This window comes from Pecten maximus, chromosome 7 (assembly GCF_902652985.1).
Source record: "Pecten maximus chromosome 7, xPecMax1.1, whole genome shotgun sequence".
In the NCBI taxonomy this organism is placed as follows: domain Eukaryota; kingdom Metazoa; phylum Mollusca; class Bivalvia; order Pectinida; family Pectinidae; genus Pecten; species Pecten maximus.
Window position 1 is genome coordinate 44701830 of NC_047021.1, and position 24585 is coordinate 44726414.

Consider the following 24585-nt stretch of genomic DNA (forward strand, 5'->3'; position numbering starts at 1 on the left):
ATAATTAGCTCACCTGGACCGAAGGTCCGGTGAGCTTATGTCATGGCGCAGCGTCCGTCGTCCGTCCGTCCGTCCGTCCGTCGTCCGTCAACATTTGCTTCAAATCGCTACTAGTCAAAAAGTTCTTATTGGATTTTGACCAAATTCGGCCAGAAACATCCTTGGCAGAAGGGGAACAGATTTTGCATAAATGGTGACTCTGACCCCCGAAGGGCCAAAGGGGCGGGGCCCAATAGGGGAAATAGAGGTAATTCCTTTAAATCGCTACTTGTCATGAAATTATGAATGGATTTGAACCCAATTTGGTCAGAAACATCCTTGGTGGAAGGGGAACAGATTGTGCATAAATGGTGACTCTGACCCCCGAGGGGCCAAAAGGGCGGGGCCCAATAGGTGAAATAGAGGTAATTCCTTTGAATCGCTACTAGTCATAAAGTTATGAATGGATTTGAACCCAATTTGGTCAGAAACATCCTTGGGGGAAGAAGAACAGATTTTGCATAAATGGTGACTCTGACCCCAAAGGGGCCAAAAGGGCGGGGCCCAATAGGGGAAATAGAGGTAATTCCTTTAAATCGCTACTAGTTATTAAGTTATGAATGGATTTGAACCCAATTTGGTCAGAAACATCCTTGGGGGAAGGGGAAGAGATATTGCATAAATGGTGACTCTGACCCGAAAGGGGCGGGGCCCAATAGGGGAAATAGGGGTAATTATTTTAAATCGCTACTTATCATAAAGTTATGAATGGATTTGAACCCAATTTAATTAGAAACATCCTTGGGGGAAGAAGAACAGATTTTGCATAAATGGTGACTCTGACCCCCGAGGGGCCAAAGGGGCGGGGCCCAATAGGTGAAATAGAGGTAATTCCTTTGAATCACTACTAGTCATAAAGTGAGGAATGCATGTTCTAAAAGCAATTCTTGAGGTCTTTCAGACCTTAGAGAGTCAGGACTTCATTAATCTTTAAAGCAGTTTGGATTCCCACACTATAACCATATATAGCATTGTTAGAGATTAACAAATAAAACAAATTGAATATGAACATTATTTTGACATTTGGCCTAATCCAACCAGGTGAGCGATGCAGGCCCCATGGGCCTCTTGTTTTTAGCTCACCTGGACCGAAGGTCCGGTGAGCTTATGCCATGGTGCAGCGTCCGTCGTCCGTCGTCCGGCGTCCGTCGTCCGTCGTCCGTCCGTCAACATTTGCTTCAAATCGCTACTAGTCAAAAAGTTCTTATTGGATTTTGACCAAATTTGGTCAGAAACATCCTTGGCAGAAGGGGATCAGATTTTGCATAAATGGTGGCTCTGACCCCCAAGGGGCCTGAGGGGCGGGGCCCAATAGGGGAAATTGAGGCAATTCCTTTAAATCGCTACTAGTCATAAAGTTATGAATGGATTTGAACCCAATTTGGTCAGAAACATCCTTTGGGGAAGGGGAACAGATTTTGCATAAATGGTTACTCTGACCCCCAAGGGGCCAAAGGGGCGGGGCCTAATGGGGAAATAGAGGTAATTCCTTTAAATCGCTACTAGTCATAAAGTTATGAATGGATTTGAACCCAATTTGGTCAGAAACATCCTTTGGGGAAGGGGAACAGATTTTGCATAAATGGTGACTCTGACCCCCAAGGGGCCAAAGGGGCGGGGCCTAATGGGGAAATAGAGGTGATTCCTTCAAATCGCTACTAGTCATAAAGTTATGAATGGATTTGAACCCAATTTGGTCAGAAACATCCTTTGGGGAAGGGGAACAGATTTTGCATAAATGGTGACTCTGACCCCCAAGGGGCCAAAGGGGCGGGGCCTAATGGGGAAATAGAGGTGATTCCTTCAAATCGCTACTAGTCATAAAGTTATGAATGGATTTGAACCCAATTTGGTCAGAAACATCCTTTGGGGAAGGGGAACTGATTTTGCATAAGTGGTGACTCTGACCCCCAAGGGGCCAAAGGGGCGGGGCCCATTAGGGGAAATAGAGGTAATTCCTTCAGATCGCTACTAGTCATAAAGTTATGAATGGATTTGAACCCAATTTGGTCAGAAACATCCTTTAGGAAAGGGGAACAGATTTTGCATAAATGGTGACTCTGACCCCCAAGGGGCCTGAGGGGCGGGGCCCAATAGGGGAAATTGAGACAATTCCTTTAAATCGCTACTAGTCATAAAGTTATGAATGGATTTGAACCCAATTTGGTCAGAAACATCCTTTGGGGATGGGGAATAGATTTTGCATAAATGGTGACTCTGACCCCCAAGGGGCCAAAGGGGCCAAAGGGGCGGGGCCTAATGGGGAAATAGATTTAATTCCTTCAAATTGCTACTTGTCATAAAGTTATGAATGGATTTGAACCCAATTTAGTCAGAAGCATGCTTTGGGGAAGGGGAACAGATTTTGCATAAATGGTGACTTTGACCCCCAAGGGGCCAAAGGGGCGGGGCCCCATATGGGAAATAGAGGTAATTCCTTTAAATCGCTACTAGTCATAAAGTTATGAATGGATTTGAACCCAATTTAGTAAGAAACATCCTTTGGGGAAGGGGAACAGATTTTGCATAAATGGTGACTCTGACCCCCAAGGGGCCAAAGGGGCGGGGCCTAATGGGGAAATAGAGGTAATTCCTTCAAATCGCTACTAGTCATAAAGGTATGAATGGATTTGAACCCAATTTGGTCAGAAACATTCTTATGTGAAGGGGAACAGATTTTGCATAAATGGTTACTCTGACCCCCAAAGGACCAAAGGGGCGGGGCCTAATGGGGAAACAGAGGTAATATCTTTAAATCGCTACTTGTCATAAAGTTACGAAAAGATTTGAACCGAATTTGGTCAAAAACATCATTGGGGGAAGGGGAACAGATTTTGCATAAATGGTGACTCTGACCCCCAAGGGGCAAAAGGGGCGGGGCCCCATATGGGAAATAGAGGTAATTCCTTTAAATCGCTACTAGTCATAAAGTTATGAATGGTTTTTAACGCAATTTAGTAAGAAACATCCTTTGGGAAAGGGGAACAGATTTTGCATAAATGGTGACTCTGACCCCAAGGGGCCAAAGGGGCGGGGCCTAATGGGGAAATAGAGGTAATTCCTTCAAATCGCTACTAGTCATAAAGTTATGAATGGATTTATACACAAATTGGTCAGAAACATTCTTATGTGAAGGGGAACAGATTTTGCATAAATGGTGACTCTGACCCCTGAGGGGCCAAAGAGGCGGGGCCCCATATGGGAAATAGAGGTAATTCCTTTAAATCGCTACTAGTCATAAAGTTATGAATGGATTTGAACCCAATTTAATAAGAAACATCTTTTGGGGAAGGGGAGCAGATTTTGCATAAATGGTGACTCTGACCCCCAAGGGGCCAAAGGGGCGGGGCCCCATATGGGAAATAGAGGTAATTCCTTTAAATCGCTACATGTCATAAATTTATGAATGGATTTCAACCCAATTCGGTCAGAAGCATTCTTTGGGGAAGGGGAACAGATTTTGCATAAATGGTGACTCTGACCCCCGAGGGGCAAAAGGGGCGGGGCCCCATATAGGAAATAGAGGTAATTCCTTTAAATCACTACTAGTCATAAAGTTATAAATGCATGTTGTAAACTCAGAGAGTCTGGACTTCATTATTTCTTTAAAGCAGTTGGGATCCCCACGCTATAACCATAAATAGCATTGTTTGAGGATAACAAACAAAAGGAATTGAACATGAACATTATTTTGACATTTGGTCAAATCCAACCAGGTGAGCGATACAGGCCCCATGGGCCTCTTGTTTACTCAAAGCATGTTATGATGACATGTTGGAAACTAAAGATCCTTGGATTCTTTAATTAAATCAGGAACTTTGAACTGTCAGTCTTGGGTAAATGTTTGAAGAAATCAGTTACGGTTCTGATCAATTTTACAGTAATGTATTCAAACAATGTCCTTTTTTGACAATTTCCTTAAAGAATGTTTTATGAAGGTTATGAAGGAAATGTATTTGATGTGGTGAAAATGTTACGCAGACATTCGTATTGATTTGATTAAAACGTATCATTTTAAATACTCTAGTATGTTTAAACGTATTCAGTTACTCAAAGTAGAAAATATAAAAGCTAGCAAATAAACTAAAGGGAAGATTTTTTATAAGATTTTAATTAGAATATATTCATTTTTAGCTCACCTGGACCGAAGGTCCGGTGAGCTTATGCCATGGTGCAGCGTCCGTCGTCCGTCCGTCAACATTTGCTTCAAATCGCTACTAGTCAAAAAGTTCTTATTGGATTTTGACCAAATTTGGTCAGAAACATCCTTGGCAGAAGGGGATCAGATTTTGCATAAATGGTGGCTCTGACCCCCAAGGGGCCTGAGGGGCGGGGCCCAATAGGGGAAATTGAGGCAATTCCTTTAAATCGCTACTAGTCATAAAGTTATGAATGGATTTGAACCCAATTTGGTCAGAAACATCCTATGGGGAAGGGGAACAGATTTTGCATAAATGGTTACTCTGACCCCCGAGGGGCCAAAGGGGCGGGGCCCATTAGGGGAAATAGAGGTAATTCCTTCAAATCGCTACTAGTCATAAAGTTATGAATGGATTTGAACCCAATTTGGTCAGAAACATCCTTTAGGAAAGGGGAACAGATTTTGCATAAATGGTGATTCTGACCCCCAAGGGACCTGAGGGGCGGGGCCCAATAGAGGAAATTGAGGCAATTCCTTTAAATCGCTACTAGTCATAAAGTTATGAATGGATTTGAACCCAATTTGGTCAGAAACATCCTTTGGGGATGGGGAATAGATTTTGCATAAATGGTGACTCTGACTCCCAAGGGGCCAAAGGGGCGGGGCCTAATGGGGAAATAGAGGTAATTCCTTCAAATTGCTACTTGTCATAAAGTTATGAATGGATTTGAACCCAATTTAGTCAGAAGCATTCTTTGGGGAAGGGGAACAGATTTTGCATAAATAGTGACTTTGACCCCCAAGGGGCCAAAGGGGCGGGGCCCCATATAGGAAATAGAGGTAATTCCTTTAAATCGCTACGAGTCATAAAGTTATGAATGGATTTGAACCCAATTTAGTAAGAAACATCCTTTGGGGAAGGGGAACAGATTTTGCATAAATGGTGACTCTGACCCCTAAGGGGCCAAAGGGGCGGGGCCTAATGGGGAAATAGAGGTAATTCCTTCAAATCGCTACTAGTCATAAAGGTATGAATGGATTTGAACCCAATTTGGTCAGAAACATTCTTATGTGAAGGGGAACAGATTTTGCATAAATGGTTACTCTGACCCCCAAATGACCAAAGGGGCAGGGCCTAATGGGGAAACAGAGGTAATATCTTTAAATCGCTACTTGTCATAAAATTATGAAAAGATTTGAACCGAATTTGGTCGTAAACATCATTGGGGGAAGGGGAACAGATTTTGCATAAATGGTGACTCTGACCCCCAAGGGGCCAAAGGGGCAGGGCCCCATATGGGAAATAGAGGTAATTCCTTTAAATCGCTACTAGTCATAAAGTTATGAATAGTTTTTAACTCAATTTAGTAAGAAACATCCTTTGGGAAAGGGGAACAGATTTTGCATAAATGGTGACTCTGACCCCCAAGGGGCCAAAGGGGCGGGGCCCCATATGGGAAATAGAGGTAATTCCTTTAAATCGCTACTAGTCATAAAGTTATGAATGGTTTTTAACGCAATTTAGTAAGAAACATCCTTTGGGAAAGGGGAACAGATTTTGCATAAATGGTGACTCTGACCCCAAGGGGCCAAAGGGGCGGGGCCTAATGGGGAAATAGAGGTAATTCCTTCAAATCGCTACTAGTCATAAAGTTATGAATGGATTTGAACCCAATTTGGTCAGAAACATCCTTTAGGAAAGGGGAACAGATTTTGCATAAATGGTGACTCTGACCCCCAAGGGGCCAAAGGGGCAGGGCCTAATGGGGAAATAGAGGTAATTCCTTCAAATCGCTACTAGTCATAAAGTTATGAATGGATTTATACCCAAATTGGTCAGAAACATTCTTATGTGAAGGGGAACAGATTTTGCATAAATGGTGACTCTGACCCCCGAGGGGCCAAAGAGGCAGGGCCCCATATGGGAAATAGAGGTAATTCCTTTAAATCGCTACTAGTCATAAAGTTATGAATGGATTTGAACCCAATTTGGTAAGAAACATTCTTGGGGGAAGGGGAACAGATTTTGCATAAATGGTGACTCTGACCCCTGAGGGACAAAAGGGGCGGGGCCCCATATAGGAAATAGAGGTAATTCCTTTAAATCACTACTAGTCATAAAGTTATAAATGCATGTTGTAAACTCAGAGAGTCTGGACTTCATTATTTCTTTAAAGCAGTTGGGATCCCCACGCTATAACCATAAATAGCATTGTTTGAGGTTAACAAACAAAAGGAATTGAACATGAACATTATTTTGACATTTGGTCAAATCCAACCAGGTGAGCGATACAGGCCCCATGGGCCTCTTGTTAATGATTATTTCTCTGTTTCCCTGTAACAAATCTGACAAATTAGCTTATTGAATTATAAATCATGTAAGATTGGATGCCTTTGTCCATTAATGTTATATACTATTTTATCCAATAAGTTGTAAAACTTAATTATGGAATAAAGTTGAATTGAATACAGTTGTTTAATGAATAACGGGATCATCACTGGAGTACATGTAACAATATACTAATGTAAAGTATTCCCACATCACAAAACCTTTGGTAGATAGTGTGTAAATAGTGATTTAATGCGACACACATTTGGGTGTTTATAACGTTAGTTATACTATCATCTCGGCAGCAGTGAACCTGTGACGTAGGAGGCTGACCGACCTCGTTATCAGAATGAAATTTTGCATATAGGTCAGTTTTCCAGATTGACCCATACCATGCCCTGTATCTCAGCATGTATATACACAACCCCAGGAGTGTGAGAGTAATTTGACTGGCTTTTCAGAAAACCAACCTATAGACAACAAAACTGTTTGTTGTCATTTCACAATATAAATATCAATAAATCCGAGTGAAATGTTTCAGACTAGATCAAAATGTATCCCAGATTTTTTCTAACACATCCAGGTGCTTGTGTGTATGGATGTTAGTGTCCATTAGATAGAATTGTCAAACATAATGGTATCTGGTAGGTTGACACTTTGACAGTCTCCTTCTTTCTTAGAAGAAAATGCCTCCTTTTGCCCCAATAAGTTTTTCCCTCCAAGGTGTTTCAACCTTTTTGTCGAAATCCTGTCCTCCAAATGGCATCATAGCTTTTGGCTGACCAACTTCATATTTACAATAGGAGCTTGCCATGAATTCCCAATGCACAGTCTATATATATATATGTAACAGTAAAGAGAGTAGTGCGTCTCCGCCGGAGATTGAACCATGCAGCAACCCTCAGCTTACTAGCCCGCTGCTCTACAGACTGAGCACGAAGCTAGGTGACCATATCGCTATGTACACTATTTACAATTAGTAAAACCTGCCACATATATATACCCCGGTATATGCATTTCATTCTCAAATAAGCCTGCTACACTTGTGTAAAATTGTTTCATGTGGGTTAATATGAAGGGAATCTTAAGCCAGGGGCTTATAAAAATGTATTTATCATATCAAGGGAAGTAACTCCAGAGTAGGTAAAACTGAAAAACAATAATTTATATTGTACTTTTTATATTTTACATGCTGTGATCCTACTTTGATATAATCATATTAAACCTAATTTGGAATGATGTTCTGATGACAAAAGCAAAGTTTGAACAAGTTGAAATGTTTACATTAGGTGAAGTAGACATTTGCCTTTTTTCAATGCGAGCCAGGTCGCTAATAGCTATACCAAATTTTTCAAACTCGCCTCATATTAATGGTGCGGCTACCATAAAAACTGAGTAAACATCATGTTCCTTAGAGATATTGTTACGATACGTCATGATAAAGAAATCAAGTAAAAGCAATCCAGTGATGTTTTTTCAATGAAATAATGAGGTAATCTGCTGTTCAAAATTTAATAACTATAAAATGGTTATGGACCCATTTGGAAGTCCCCAAAATTACACCTCCAGTTTATAGTTAAGCTTTCAAGAAACATCTAGATTCCTTCAATAACAATCGCTCAGTTTGATGAAGATCCAACTTCTACTTTTTGAGAAAAGCGTCGGAAACCAGACGGGAAGAGAACCAAAGACAAAATGGCAATATCGTTCGAATACACCTGGGCCCAGATGTTCAAAATGTGATTAGCTTCATCACTTGATTTGTAAAAAATTCATTTCTTCTTTACTTCAAAACCTGTGTTTGTATTCCTTATGATAGGCAGGTAAGGAGAGACTCAACAGTGTCAATTTCATAAAAAAAAAATTTTAAGTTCCGTTTTTAATACCAGAAATGATTTTATCAGGATTTTAAAATTGTTGTTAACCTGTTATTAGCTAAATAACGCCTTTTGAGCATCTGGGCCCTGGAATACATTTTTTGAGTTCAAGTTGAAAACGCTCAATTTGGATAATTTCACATCAAATCTGGATTTCCTCTTTTGAACCCTACCCCCTCAATTTACATAAAATTGAGTTGCCTTCACCAAAGAATCCTCCACACCAAATTTGTTCAAAATCTGATCTGACATTTTTAATTTAAAAGAATAACTGTATGCTTCATTTTTTTTTAATTTTTTTTTATTTCCCTCTGTACATGGAGCGAGTTAATTTATGACCTTGGCCTTTCCTTCTTTCCCTTGAAAAGAGCAAGCAGTGATACGTTGGCGACCTTGACAATCTTAAAACGTACACCGGGAATATCTCCGACAGCGTGACCTTTACGTCCAAATCCAGCGACCAATACTTCGTCGTTTTCCTGTACGTAAAAAAATATCGAGTTAAAATCTCAGCAAAAACTAATAATATGAGAAGCTAAAACATGAAACACTAACTTAGCACATTAATTTATTCATTAATGGTTAATTAATGATGGCAATTGACATTGGTGATGTATCTTTTTCCATGTAAATATTCTTTACATATGTATTTCATTTCTTATCAATAATTGTCATCTTGAATTCAAACAAGACGGTTTTGACAATCACGATGAAGTCTGTATAGCTTAAGACATCAAATTTATTGGAACAGCGACCTCATTTCTGACAACAGGTGCATATGGTGCTCATATTTTTACAGGGAAACGGTGGTGAATTTACACATAGTTTCATGGTGGTCGGTATAAAACAAGATATCAATGAATGACACCAATCCCTGATCAGTTTATTGTCCGTTTAACATTAAAATAGATGCCAAACAAGCAATCCAATTTGAAGCAGCGTGTGGAGTTTGAGTTTGAATTTTAGTTATTGTGTGGAAAACAAGTTTGTATTGAAAGTGAACTTTGACCCAAAAAGAAATCCCAAGCAAACACTCTTGATGAAGAAGCAGTGTGCGAAGTTTGAGCTTAATAGGTCCACTTCAACACGACTTGTCCAGAAATATTGATTCAGGTGGGCAACAGCTTTAAATCTCCTTTCGATCTCCGATATTTAGGAGTTATGAACACAGATCCCTATATACCTCTACGTCTCATCATGAATGCACAAGACATGTACTATTAGTACCCATTACTCATGATGAGCTCCACTGTGTAGTAGCTTACCTCAACATAGTTGAGACAGCCATCGTTGGGTACAAAGGCAGTGATCTTCTTTCCATTTTTGATCAATTGGACACGGACACACTTCCTGATAGCAGAGTTAGGCTGTTTGGCTTCCACACCACTGTAACAAAACGTATATCATTACAGCATTGAATGTAACAAAATATTTAATTTCTCGAAATAACTGGTAGTGTCACGCGGGACATGGGTTGAAAATCACAAATGTTGTTAATTATTTTCTAGTAAAAATTTTGCATTGGATTTTAACAAAACGGTCCAATATCAATGAAATAAACATCACTTTTTATGATTCAGGAAACTTCCAATACAATGTTTTATTCATAAATAAAAGCTGACAAAAATTACTGAGAAATCTATTGTTCAAGATAACGTTGCAAGCATCTGTCAAGTACTCCGAGTATATATTTTTGATGAGTTTCCTATTTCGTTCAGAAAGTCTACAGTGTGACTTAGTCTTCTACAATGTATGCGACTGTCTCATCTTTCAAAACAGTAGCACCATAGATTTTATTTCAATCTCAACATCATCAAATTCACTTAGTTTCATATATCTACACAATCCAAGTGATAAGTTCATTAACTTTTACTTCATAGTTAAGTTCTGATCTTAATTATCCACTAACTTTTACTTCATTATTATTAACCCTTTCAACCCCAAGAAACTTTAGTGGACTCTGCCATTCATTCATTATTTGAAGTCCAATATGGTTAGTAGGGGCAAAAGGGTAAAGATCTTATCTAAATTATCCCACATTATTAGTTAATCATCTAAGTATAACTTACTGACTGGTAACTTAAATAAGTGTTAAGATTTATGAAATATTATGTATGTAGGTTAAATTATCCATTGTGGGTTGACTCAATCATCATTTTAACCCTTTGGTCTACACATGTAGATCTTGTTGGCCGACACCGATACCAAAAGTGTTCCAATATTTTTACTTACACTTTCTCGAGGACAATTCCTTTGGCGTGAGATGAACCCTGGAAGGGCTTCACCCATCTTGAGGGCAAATGGGCCTTTTTGTAATCATTATCGTGCCACTTCTGGTCACGACGGTGATTCTTCAGTTTACGAGCTGTCCTCAATCCCCTTGGTTTTCCTGAAGAGAAAATTTAGAACTTAAGATGTTATGTTTGAATATGAACCTTCACCTGACCCCACCCGTCTATTTTCTATATAAATTAAGCCACTGTGATGTTTTCCAATTTTGCATTAAGACATCTTCCGTCTTGTCCTTCACATTTTAAATGTATGTGTACAATTATTGACAGAGTTTGGCACATACTTCTTTACACTGTGCTTATGTTATTGTATTATCAAATTTGACTTTATAGCTAAATCTACCCATTAAGCCAGATTTGACACTGCCCTGATAACTGTAAAGTGCACATTAATTGAAAATTGGTTGATAAATGTACGTCAATATGCAAAATCTTGAACACCACAATCCCACAATTAAGGTCTATTGCATATGATATAACCCCATTATTTCAAAAATGTCCTTAAATATTTGCACTTTAAATTGTCAAGGGGAAAGTTAATAACAGCAATTCTCAGTGTTGCAGATGAATACATTGATTTTGAACCAAATTATGAATTTATCTGCTCATACTTTTTATTATTTATGTTAATTAAAAACCTTTTTACTATAATTTTGATTGAATATTTTGTGATCACTTTACAACAATAATACACCACAGCCACAGGGACTTGTGAAAGTCTTAATAATTAGATTAGACAGAAATTTGTGGTTTTAATTGTATCATTACAGACTAGACATGACCATGACTGTATATAGCTCAGTTTTTTATTGTTTAACATACTATCAACATGTAAATTTAAGATCACTTTAGAATGGCCTTCACTGTGTGCAAGATGCAACAGTGTGGTACATGTTTTGAGAGGCTGCATGTTATCTTTCGTCTCCTTGTGAAAGCGTGAAACTGATGTCAACTTTATAGCGCAATAAAAGCCCAGCTCTTCTTGTGGTTATGCCAATCTGAATTTCACAAAGCTAAAAAAAATTCTGTAGTCTAGGTGATTTTTTTTATCTGGGAATTTGTAAAATGTTTGCTTCTTTAAAACAGTTTACACTAGCTCTTTTAAAAAATTTCAAGTTTACTCTCACTGCTAAAACCAGTGCTAGGCCATACTTTTCCCACAACAATAACAGTATGCCAAGTCCATTTATAAATTCCAACGACATTCATTTTGTATTTCCTCTGAACCGTATAACTCATTCGAACACTTTTGTTTTAATTGCTTTCAGCTATAAATTTTAAATAGCTACTTACTTTTAATCTATTTAACAAAGAGTCCATGGTTAAACGAATAAGATAGATAAATGTTTAAATATGGTTATTAGATAAGCGCACTGCATGTGTGTATTGAAGATGTTGTGCTCGTTTCAAGCATTGCCTGTTTTCCCATTAATCAGTAAATTCCCCATGCATACAGGAAACAAAAGTATATGTAAATATTTTTTCACAATTCCGTTTAGCGTCTTACAAATAAAACAAATATCTAGTATAAAATCATAACGTTAATAATATGCCATAAATCTTGTTTCAACGCGAAGATACAGAAGTCTTGGCCGGTTAGGCATGCTGCTTTCAATGCTGTCTGCGACTGAAAGCAGATTTTAGTACAAGGGTCCCACTTCAGATAGAGAAAAAACGATACAATCTTCAGCTAAATATCCCTTCTCATTTTGAAAGCATTACTATGGGGGAGTAAGAGGTACTCTGGCGTTGGCTGGTAAAGTTCAGTTTCATAAAAGTGACTTTATTTTACATTATTTTATGACCACGTGCGGTAGGCAACATACCCATGATGGCGGATGTTCGTGAAAAAGACCGATCTCGTGAAATCTCGTTTTGTTTTTCGGAATGCCTCGTGAAGGTGAAACTAAAAGTTTGTACGAAAACCGAGGCCGGACTAATATTTACGTCTATTTTTCACTGAAAAGCATTTTTCCACACGGCCTAAAACACATATTAAGACAAAATAATAAAATAGCAAAATGTGTTTTCTCCTTTCTAATATTTTCATCAGTGACATTTTACTGTATTCAAGAATCAAAACTCTACAGTATAACTACGCTGACGATACAGTAACACTCTGGGTAATATCAACAAAAAAATACATACTTTGAAAGATGTTAAGAGAGGCTACAGTCTTTATTGAATGGTTAAGTTGTAATGGTATGTAAGCAAACCCAGAGAAACATTAGGCTATCAAATCAGAAGAAAGTGTCAAACTTTTAGGTGTTTTGATAGATTTTTTATTGAAATTTGACAACCATGTACTTATATCTGTAATATGTAGGAAAGCCTCCAAACTTCTGGTAGTTTTAAAGAGAATTTTAGTTTAAACATATTTTTTGTATCATAAGTATACAGACGGATCGGGTACAAGTTTTCCAACTTATATATAATGCCTCTCCCAAAAACAGTATACAACACAAATATTTACACAAGATAACATTAGAATTAACATAAAGTTATTCTGTTGTTTTTTTTTGTTTTTTTTTGAAAATGTTAGTTTAAGTAGAGTAGAGATAGGGTGATAATTAGACGGAAATGGAGGGAGAGAATGTTGAAGTCTCCTTCGTTTACAATTTATTTTACAATTTTTTTAAGAATAATAAGAAAATTTTGACAGGAAAGTTTTAAAATATTTTTTAGACCGACTGAGTGATCTTACTCGGCACAGCTTTCAACGTTGTCTTTCCTTTCCTTCTGATATATCCGTTTCGCAAATGCCATATGAATCGATAACGATCAAAGACGCTGTCATTAGTTATACATGTATATACATATAATAATCATTTAAGGGACATGATTTGGTTAAAGAAAGAGGAAGAGAGCTGATAGGGAGAGAGTAATAGAGGGAGAAGAATAGTGCGGAGGGAGATACAGAAATCAAAATCTGTTTATATCACGAGTATGTTGCTGAATGTGCAGACATATTTTTTCGTTGTCTTCCTTTGTTAAATCAGGACTTCCGTGTAATATTAGTTGCAGGTCTAGTGGGATGAAGTCATTAAACTCGCGATACAATTTTACTCAGATCTACATACTTGTTACAATTCGGTAAGCATTTTCTATAAAGTGTCCGCATTGACAAAGTTGGAAATCAATCAAATTAGCATGAACTAAGTCGTCATTTAGAGTACTCGATCTACATCTTAATCTGGCATGCAAAATATAAGTTTTCCTGTCACCAATCAAATAATAAATAGGAATATTTATGTCATTAAACTTACGAAAAGTGTCTTTAAATTCTGAGACTGACATGCTCTGTCTTATGTTAGGTTCTAAGTTGTTCCAAAGTCGAAAAGTAGAGGGGGGGGGGACAAGTGTTAGTAAGATGAAGTCTAGAATTATGTTAACAGTAGTTGTTAGCATTTCGGAGGTTATATTTTATATTTTGCGAAACTAAAGGAGGAAGTAAAGCCGTAAGATAGAAGCGTGAATTTTGTAGAGAAGTTGTAATTTTCTCCTTTTTCTTCTATTTGTTAATGGTTCTAGTACTCTCTCAGAATATAATGATTCTCTACCTGTATACAAAGGTAATCCAGTAATTACAAAAAATATAGACTCAAGCTTGAGTTTTTTTCGAAATTGTCCGCATCACCGATAGTACATCCGTCCCATATACTTCACAGCAATATTCTAATTAAGGAAGAAAGTCTGATCTGCATATTTTGTCTAAAGTTTGTATGTTCAACACATACTTCAGTTTTCGTAAAACACTTTCCTGTTCTGACACATTTTTACAATTATTTTTAATATGGCAACTCCATTTACAATTTTCATTTAATATTACTCCTAGGTGCTTATAATTCTCTACAAAGTCAATATTTACATTATTAAACTTATTTCAATTACATGGTCAAGCTCAAAGTTGGAAACAACAGTCCAGGCTTACAAATTTGGACAATTTTTAACAAAGGTTTTTTCAACTGAAATGGGCTAGGTGATGGTACAATAGAACACAGAAAACAAATCCATCCGAATCCCTCCATGGCAAAACCTCGTTTTCGTCCAAAATCCAAGATGGCCGCCAATTTTCAAACGGTATTAGTATTGGAACTAAGTGACTTAGAAATCCATTGAAGATGTCATTTTCAGCTAATTTTAGGTTAACAAATTGTTTGGTGATACTTTCAAAGTCATCAGAGTTCAAGAACATATTTGTAATAGAATTTGCAAGCTATTTGACCAAAATAAGTCAAAGTTCGACTATTGTAACACTTTGTCGGTCTCCAGACAGGACTAGTTGCCATTTACAGCCATTCATTTGATATTTAATAGTTAGATATTTAACAGTTAAATATCATAAATGTAAGATGAAGTTATGTTAAAGCCATGTTTTACAACGTAAAATGCAGAGATTATGTCAAATGGAATATGAAGAACCAACACATGATGTCGTTGCAAATTGTTTTAAACTGTTTTACTTGTATCAATTCATTTAAGCATTGAACGGCTTTCAGTTGGCATTCATAGTCAATATGAATGCCAACTGGACAGAGGCAAATTCAACATGAAGCGCTAGCTTTTTCATATTGACTATGAATGCCAACTGAAAGCCGTTCAATGCTTATATTTACCATCTGCGATTTTTTATTTGTCGTGCGATTTTTTTTTTTTTTGAAATTTTCAAATTCAAATTTCAGTTGGCAGTTCATAAGCTGGTGAACTCGCAACTGAATTGGTAGGGTTATATAGTGGCAGTGCCATACAATGGTAAATATAATCAAATGATATATCATACATATTATTGACGTCTGTTTAAACATCGGCGTTCTTTATTAGTCAAACACCCATCCTGACTAACATCCCGCGTTATCATCGTCTACATCCACGTCTTCATCGTCCTTGCTCTCTGATCATGAGGGACGTCTGTTTAAACATGTGATGCCTCGGCACTGACCACACACTGGAGTACATAGAAGTCCATTCCTACAGCAAGTGCATGTTTTCTTGTTACATTTCCCACTGCAGTTACACCTTATGATTGAAGTTAATCGTTCTGGTGCGGTTTGACTTGGTCATCCGGATTGGTACAAGACCAACCGTAGGGGATTTTTGCCATCCTCTCAGGACAGATGTTATTACCGCGCCAATCTTGCACCTGATGACATGTCCGATGGCTGTGATAAGCGGTTGTATTGCTGGTAGGAGGCAGTTTTTCAGGAGGCAGGAATCCTGCAGAAGTTGCCACTTTTAGCTGAAACTTTGTCACTCGTGCCGCGTTAAGGTTTGGTGTTGATATATGCCTCCCCTGCTCTTTCGATGTCATCTTTTGATGAAGATGGAGACATGGAAACGGATATGAAGACCCATGTAGTGGTTTGTACTTGGTTAGGACGGTTACTTTTCCGATTCCATAAGGCCGTGACGTGGTATCGCATCCACTAAATGCGTGCAGGAAAAGTAAAGCTTCGGAGTCTTCTTCAGGGTAGGTGTGGAAACCGTCTGCCTTGATGCCACCATGTACAGGTTATCGCTACGGACACGGATATCTGCATGATATACCAGGAGCTGAAATACATAGGAATATTCAGCAACCACGCTTGTTGGCTTTGTAGCCGCAGAAAGACATGCAAGTGTGCATATTTTGTAGTCAGCGTCGCCTTCTGCGTGTTCAACACTAATGGTGACTTTGACCAGGTATTCTGCAAGCAGGTATATGAAGCTTTGCTATTTGATGTATTAACCAGGTAAGCTTTTTTGGTCAATGTTAAACGTATTTCCGAAGACACTGGCATTGAAACACCAACATCGTACCCTTCCCGAAGCCGATGGGCTTCATCCTTGGTGTTGGAGTCATGGTACCACCGATGCATGGCCGAAGCTTTCTCAGTTTTTTTTCAGTTCTCCTGACAGGAAAGAGTTCATTCATGAAAGCTGCATGTACGGGTGGGTACGTTCTAGTTCAAACAAAGTTTTTGTGTAAGTATTGTGCCCAGCAGCAGCAAGATATGGCTGCATCTCACACAAAGACTGTAGATACACTTATTATTTCTGAAACAAAAATAGAAAATGCCAGATGATTTAGATTTATCTATGCATTACAATATACTCAACCAGTCCTAATAGAATTATAGTAAAGATAGGATCATGACCAGCACCTGAAAATGAAACAAACAATATTACGGATCATTATACACAAATTTCGCCAAAAATTGAGTCAAAATTTGATCCAATTTCACATTGACATTGCTCCTGAAAAAAAAATGATCTAAAATCACTTCAGAAGTGTCACCAAACTAATAACCAACTCAAATTTAGTTGGAAATGACACCTAGGATGTATTTCTAGTCCCCTTGTATCTCCTGGCATGTCCATTTGAATATTGGCCCTTCTGTAATGGCAGCCATCTTGGACTTTGTACGAAAACGAGGTTTTGCCATGGAAGGATTCCAGTGGATTTTTTTCTGTGTTCTAGTGGACCATTACTTAAATCATTTCAGTTAAAAATCCCTTGTTAAAATTTTGTTCAACCTCTAATGCAAAAATAAATGCATTGATTGGACTACAAGTAATGCCTCCGTCTTAGCAGGATTTACTAACCACTAATCTGCCCAGTGTTTAATTTGACCTAGATCGCTATTTATCTTTGTTTCAATGGTTTGAGGAGAGGTATCCGATTACAGTATGACAGTATCATCTGCAAATAATTTACACAAACTTTCAAGGTTATCGGCTATGTCATTTATATATAGAATAAATAAAAGAGGGCCTAATACCGAGCCTTGTGGACACCGGCATTTGTAGATTTAACTAAATACTTGTTATTTGCAACAAAGATTAGCTGCTGTCTATCACTAATATAATTACCTAACCAATCTAACAATTTCCCTGAAATCCCGTAATTTGCCAGTTTCACCATCAGCCCCTTGTGCCACACACAATGGAACGCTTTTGATATATCACAAAAAACTTAACATGTCGGACGTTTTGTTCTAAATTTTCACATAAAGTGTGATAGAGGTTACACAACAAGTGATTGTTGGATATGGAATTTATTTCACACGAGTAAGTTATTTTTAAAAGTTACAAAAGACACGAGCTTTAGCAAATGTCTTTTGCAACTTTTAAAAATAACTTACGAGTGTGAAATAGACTTCATATCCAACAAACACGAGTCGTGTGACCTGTTTCTATCACAATAATATCGGCTTAAATAAAAGGGAAACGTGGTCAAGTATAATTTCGAATATGCAAATAAAGTGTACCAGTGACGTCTGGGACCCAGTGATGTGACATCATTCGATTATTGATGACCCACGTCAATAACAATTGCAGCTTGGTTTAAAGTTTGAATTCTTGACCAATCAAAAGACCAGAAGGTCATATACCATGCACTAGTGGTATATAACATATATTTATCCAACAGTCGGCACATTTATACAATGGCTTGAGAGTGGAATAACACGGCGCATTGTGGTAGAAATATAATTATATAATTTGGTGCACAGTTGAATGACCCGACTGAAAACCAGATTGGTATTTTTATACTAAGGAATGTTCTAATCAATAATTATTCAAATATTTTATTACTAATCGTCCAAACACGTTCCAACCAGTGCTAAGTAATGATATAATTTGAAACTTCATGCTTATCCCCTTTTTAAATAATGACATTACTAACGTTTCCCCACTGTTTTGGGTATATACCAGTTTCCAAAGAAGATCTAAAGATAAGAGACAGAGGAAATGCTACTGATATTGCTGTATTCTTTAACATGTTGTGACTAATATATAATCTTTCCCTGCCATGGGGGTGTGACAGAGAAAGCAAAACCCGAGGGGGGAATCCATGAACGTCCAATCCGAGACTTGCCGAGGGTTGGACATTCATGAATTACCCCGAGGGTTGAGATTTCTTTGCCACACTACCTAGGTAGGGAAGGATTATTTCACTCCCACAACTTTAAATAAATGCATATCCCATCGGTGATCAATGTCTGTTTGTAAACATCCTCATTTGAGGAAGTACCCATCACAGTCCCAAACAAATGCAAATCAATATCATTACGCAAGAAAACATAGGTATAGAAATAATTCACAAAATCTATTAAAACAGACACTAAAATAAGGTATCAGTGAAACTACAATGTATTCTGATTTTAACAATAGTACAGCTCGTCATTTCATAAAACTGTGTGTCTCTTACGCATATTTAACGCGGGAGCCATAGTGACGTCACTCAAAAAGTAGTTCCAGAAGTACTTCCGGTTCAGAAGGTTAGCGCGTGCAATCTGTCATACCCTAGGGGTTGACAGAGAAATCTCTCACGTCTAAAACAGGAGATAAATCTGTGAAATGTGGGAGAATAATTGTGTCAATACCAACTGCTTTACTGATATTTAACAATTTTAGTATGTCGTCGATGTCATTTAAGTTGAAGGATATGTCAGATATAGTTGCGTCCGTCCTAAGTTCTACAGCTGGTACGTCACTGTTAGTATCGTCAATAGTAGAAATGGAAACAAAGTAATCATTTTGGATATTAGCTTTTCCATCGTCTGAATTTTCAATTTGCCCAAATTTATTTCTGATGTGAGGTATAATATCAGCAGTATCAGCTGTTTTTATTAGTCTGCGGATAATTTTCCAGAAATTATTTGTGTTCGAAACTGAATATTGATCAAGAATGCCATTTATGTCCGCATAAAAACCTTCAAAGAGAATTGGTCATATGTTACCAAAGGGCATAAAAATTTCAATATATGAATCTTTTGTACTCTCAAATTTTGATTATTGTCCTCTGGTATGGCATTTTTGTAGCCAGGCAGCAACACGGAAAATAGAGAAAGTACAGGAGAGAGATGTGCTTTTTTTTCTTCATGATTTTAACTAAGGAACTTTTATCACAGTCCAATACCTCATTCCTATATATATACATAGAATGAAGCTAATGACACGTTAAGTTTTCAGAATTTTTAACAATTTAGCTCCAGACTACATTTGCAGTCTTATTACTACAAAAGAATCTCTGTATTCTTTCAAGGCAGAAGGACCATTTGTGGCCGGTTAACCTCGCGATCGCGCAACCTCGACTTTAGGTCGAGATTGCGAGGTCGCGAGATTACGAGATGGCCCTAACCGGCCACCATACTATGGTACATGTGCATGCACCAAGGGTTAGCACCACTAGGTATGGCCACAAGTCTTTCAAATATGAGGCATTCCGCATATGGAACTGTCTGTCGAACGATCTGCGCAAGGTCGGGAATTATATGGAATTTCGCAGACGGCTCCGTATGGGATGGCCTCGACTGTAAGTACTCTATGTGTGTTTCTATATAATTTTTGTTCTGCTTTAAATGGTTGGCGTCTTTGTGGACTTAGTCTACATCTAACGCCCTCAGTGTTTCGCATGTAGTGTTTTCAATTTTTCGGCATAGCCATATAATATTCTTTTGGCCCCGGATATGACGCGACAGGTGGCGTTTCTGGTCAAGATGAAGTATGTGATTGGTCAATGTAGCGGTAAATGCAAAATGTAGATGTGCAGTTAAAAACGAAACAAAGTTAAGATTGTATGCATGCTGAATAAGTGGGTGTAACTTTTCAAATGACACATTAATAAGATTATATTCCTGATTCAAATGCATCTTATTATTACCAAAAATGATTCAAACTGATATAATTTTGTTATTTGTGCTAAAACGCTTTAGTTCATTAATTTATTTCACCATCAGTTTTACATTATAACATTAAAACTATGCCGTTTATCTTTTTTAAAGATATTTATTGTTTACATTTGTTTCGATTTAGTCTATGTACATTATTTTTTTAAACGTTCGGGTTGAAATTGAAAACAGGTTCCCGAAATATACAAGAATTGTTCTCAATTGAATTGAAATACTTTTGTATCACACGTTTGTTTTTGTTATTGTTATATACAACAAGGTTGGAAAACAAAGTAGAATGAGATATAAGGTCTTAACTATATTGTTTATTTCTATGACGTCATCGATTAGTGTATAGCCAATAACCGTGACGTCACAAATTTACATATCGTAATCATGTGAATTATGTCATAGAAAAAAAACCCAGTTATTCTTCACCCCATGATGAGCATAAACTTGTTGAAACGCTTTGATTAAAATTCGGTAAAACCTCGGTGTTCATCATGAACACCCCATAATGAACACGGTGGTATCATTTTTACCGGATTTTAATCAAGCCCCCCAAAACGTCTTAAAATGTGCTATACACTCTAGGGGAGGTCCAAATACATGTAGACTATAACTAATTCTCAAGTCCCTGTGGACTGTCCTAGTCTCGAGACAAACCATCCATGTCATTGCGTTAATGACGGACGCTTTTGGCAAGAACCTCGCGGATATTACTCAAGGCTGCTCTTTCGAAGTCCGAGTTTCCTCTGACCCTGACTTGGACATTCTGACAGATAGGTGTCTGATGTAGCCAGTATGCTTTCATATTTACACACGCCTTTAGATAATTCACACCATTTCGATACAATTTTGCGGTTTTAATATTTTTTCTTTCTGTTTTCTTTGTGACTCATGTTTGATATGCCCGTTGTTTCAAATAATTCATATCGATGAGATCGTACATGTATTAATAAAAAATCAGAATTCTGAATGTTGTTTAAAAAGCCATTACATAGCGATGTTTTAATTTGGATAAAAGCAATACCACTCACGTTTGATAAGAAAACAAAAGTTTACTAGAGTTGTGTAGTGTGAGCCACGGGCTATCTGTCGATGCGAATACATAGCTGTATACATCACATTTCATAAACATATTTCTATTTGTTGCTTAAATATACAAATGGATTTTTTATTCAGCTGCAGGTGATCAGATAGTATACTTACTTAAAACAGGACTGGCAACTTCGCCTGTTCAACACGAGTGAAATCGTCTGTATGTTTCGTCGCATTTTCTATTACTGGACCGCGGTAATGGTGTCAAATCTTCGGTAAGTAAATATTCAATTTTCAATATTTTCAAGGTTCTTTTCATCTCCAAAAAATACCAACCACAGGTGTTTGCTTGATTTTCTAGCCAGCTAAAATGCGAGGTACTTATTTGAACAAAGCCCATGGCGACCTTTACTAGCCAGATAAAATGCGAGGTACTTTTCTGAACAAAGTCCATAGCGAGCCTTACTAGCCAGCTAAAATGCGAGGTACTTTTTCTGAATAAATTTAATGGCGAGCCTTAATAGCCAGCTAAAATGCGAGGTACTTTTTCTGAATAAATTTAATGGCGAGCCTTAATAGCCAGCTAAAATGCGAGGTACTTTTCCGAGCAAAGTTCATGGCGAGCCTTAAGAGCCAGCTAAAATGCGAGGTACTTTTCTGAGCAAAGTTCATGGCGAGCCTGTCAACGAGCATATTTGCTGGTGATTACGTTAGTCTAGAACAACATTTTCGTCTACAATATTTACCACAATTTGTCAGTGTTTTTGGAGAGTGAAATGTCGACATTACTGTAACTTCAAACTCAGAATACCTGGTATCAGGCATGTTACTAATAGATCCAGCGCTTCAACAATAATAATATATGAAAACAAGTATTGAAGATACTAGCTTCGTGGCGGAGTTTCTCGGAATGCTGAGAACAACAAGTTCCTATATCTACTTTGTAAAATAATCTCTTTTTGGCTGAGTGAAAAATAAATAAATCTTAAAATCTTGAGAAATTGGTCAATCTGTCTGTCGTAGTTGTGTCGTTGGAATAAACATTTTACCCTATTTGACGTGGATGGCGTGCGACAGACATCACGTATGTTGTTCATTCTAAGAAATAGTGAAAGTCGTCTCCAACCTGTCCATTATCACAATATGTGCAAATACTATATGTTCGGGCAACATTAGTCCACCTTCCTGTTTCCATCATAAATATATGGTTAGCTGTTCTAAAAAGTGTGATCAGCTCTCTATCATCTAAATGTTCAAGCTAATAATCAAATTCTAAAGTTTCCTTTACTATCCTATAACACAGAGACTTGGATAAATTGAATACTGGTTGTTTAAAATCTGCTTGATAACTTGTACGATTCTATATTTAGATTTTAGTACCTTGAAATTCCCATATGTAACCAAATTAATTTAGAACATTAAGATGTCAGTCATGAACTGTTAAACCCGTGTTTAATGTTTCAACTACATGTACAATGTATATATGTCAAAATGGATCACTTCTCCAAACCGAGCCCTCCCTAAACCGGTCAAATGGGCATGTACCACGGGCGATTGGTTTCGAAAAGGTCCTTTGTATTCCAGTTCTTCATAATTTTCACAGAAAATTTTCTATGATTTTCAGGTACATGCTTGTGGGATTGTGTCTACTGGTGGCAATGTACGGTTTAATTTTTTACATCAACAAACCTCCTGATTATTCATCCGTGATTTTGACAAATTTGGATCCGCCACCTGATCGAAAAAAAGACTCGGCGTATGAAAACAACATCAGTCCTGGAAAATTATCCAAACACAACCCATACATCCAAAGTCCTGTCAATCATGTTGTATTTCTAAAGATTCACAAAGCTGCCAGTACAACGGTTGCAAACATCTTTGTACGCTATGGCTATGAAAACCATCTTGTCATTGCTGTGCCAAAAGGCCGTGGTGGGGGCGGTCCTTCAACATCACCACGCTATTTTTATCCTCCACGAGAAAACGGAAAATACGATATTTGCTGTGCGCATGTCCCTTATATCAGAGAAGAATTTGATAAAGTATTTCATAAGGATACTAAATATATAGGAATTGTAAGGGAGCCATTTAGCCATTTTAAATCATTTGTAAGTTATTTTCGTCCCAGAAATGTTGTCAAATTACCGGGAATAAATCCAGTGTTGGAATATCTTGAGAATGAAAAGCATGAACAATTTGAACGATACAGTGTTGGCAGAGCCATGCACAAGATACACGATTTTAATTTGATGGCAAATGAGTTCGGATTTCCCCAGGAATTATTTTTCAACAAGAATCAAACAAAAATAGAAAGTTATTTACGCAAACTTGATATGGAGATGGACTTCGTTTTAGTGGTGGAATATTTGGATGAATCTCTCGTGCTAATGCGACGACTTTTAAACTGGGATCTCAGACATATGTTACATGCCAATATTCATGTAAACAAGCGCAGAGATGCTCGATTGAATTTTGGATCAAATGAAGAAAATCTGTATAAAGTGAGATCCTACCTAGATTACGCACTGTATGACTTTTTTCTGCTTAAGTTCCAGACAATTCTTAAACGTCAACATCCGGATTTTTATGACGAACTTGCTTATTTTAGAGAAGTCAGATCGAGCCTTCGTGATTTCTGTTCTGGAATATCTACTACATTGGGAAATACTACAATTACATTTGAAGGCAGTGAGTGGAACGAGCCGTTCGTACTCAAAAAGGACCAATGTAAATCATATGTTAGTAGTGTAATGCTTTATAATAAAATCATAAAAGAACAAGGTCTATGGAGAGATTTGTAAACACGTGAAACGCTGTCGTGTTGCTATGGAAACAGGGGTTCCAGATTTTTCGTTTTTGTACATAATCAAATGATTGTTTGGCATAAAGGTTTGCGTATCAATGTATCATATTCCAAATTTAGTTTCTTTTCTCTTTTTTCTTTTTTACAATTTCTGTTGTAAAAAAAAAACGTAAATTAGTATTTGATAAAAGTGTCCATGAACTGCGAGGAAGAACAAATATTTATGCTTACATTCTGTGCGGTATTTGCCATTATGTCGTTAGTAAACAAACTGTAGTCTACTGAGGAATGTATAGTTAAATTTACAGCGATTCGGCTAGTGTAGGAATACAGCAAGTTGTCGCATCAAATGTAAACAGGATCGTTTAGTCAATGCCGGGAGCTATTCTAACTGATGACAACGATACTCTGTCG

At 37.5% G+C, this 24585-nt stretch overlaps 2 protein-coding genes across 2 annotated transcripts; one reads left to right on the plus strand and one right to left on the minus strand.

Moving 5' to 3' along the window:
- Positions 1-8679: 8679 nt before the first annotated feature.
- LOC117330958 (40S ribosomal protein S23) lies at positions 8680-12588 on the minus strand. Its single transcript, XM_033889538.1, has 4 exons — positions 12504-12588; positions 10619-10775; positions 9652-9772; positions 8680-8865 (listed from the first exon to the last, which is right to left on the minus strand). Exons 1-4 carry the CDS (start codon positions 12505-12507, stop codon positions 8719-8721), a joined length of 429 nt encoding a protein of 142 aa, XP_033745429.1. The 5' UTR covers positions 12508-12588; the 3' UTR covers positions 8680-8718.
- A 3624-nt stretch (positions 12589-16212) lies between these two features.
- Positions 16213-24585, plus strand: LOC117331246 (galactose-3-O-sulfotransferase 3-like). Its single transcript, XM_033889846.1, has 2 exons — positions 16213-16406; positions 22993-24585. The coding sequence occupies exons 1-2, from the start codon at positions 16213-16215 to the stop codon at positions 24167-24169; spliced, it is 1371 nt and encodes a 456-aa protein (XP_033745737.1). The 3' UTR covers positions 24170-24585.

Bases quoted from the DNA above. Each gene is read 5' to 3' on its own strand.
- LOC117330958 (XM_033889538.1), bottom strand. The intron at 9,773-10,618 runs GTAAGTAAAAAT...GTTTTGTTACAG, and splicing joins GGAATTGTCCTCGAGAAAGT to TGGTGTGGAAGCCAAACAGC. The intron at 8,866-9,651 runs GTAAGCTACTAC...TTTTACGTACAG, and splicing joins GCTGTCTCAACTATGTTGAG to GAAAACGACGAAGTATTGGT.
- LOC117331246 (XM_033889846.1), top strand. From the start codon at position 16,213: ATGATATACCAGGAGCTGAAATACATAGGAATATTCAGCAACCACGCT. The intron at 16,407-22,992 runs GTAAGCTTTTTT...TATGATTTTCAG, and splicing joins CTATTTGATGTATTAACCAG to GTACATGCTTGTGGGATTGT.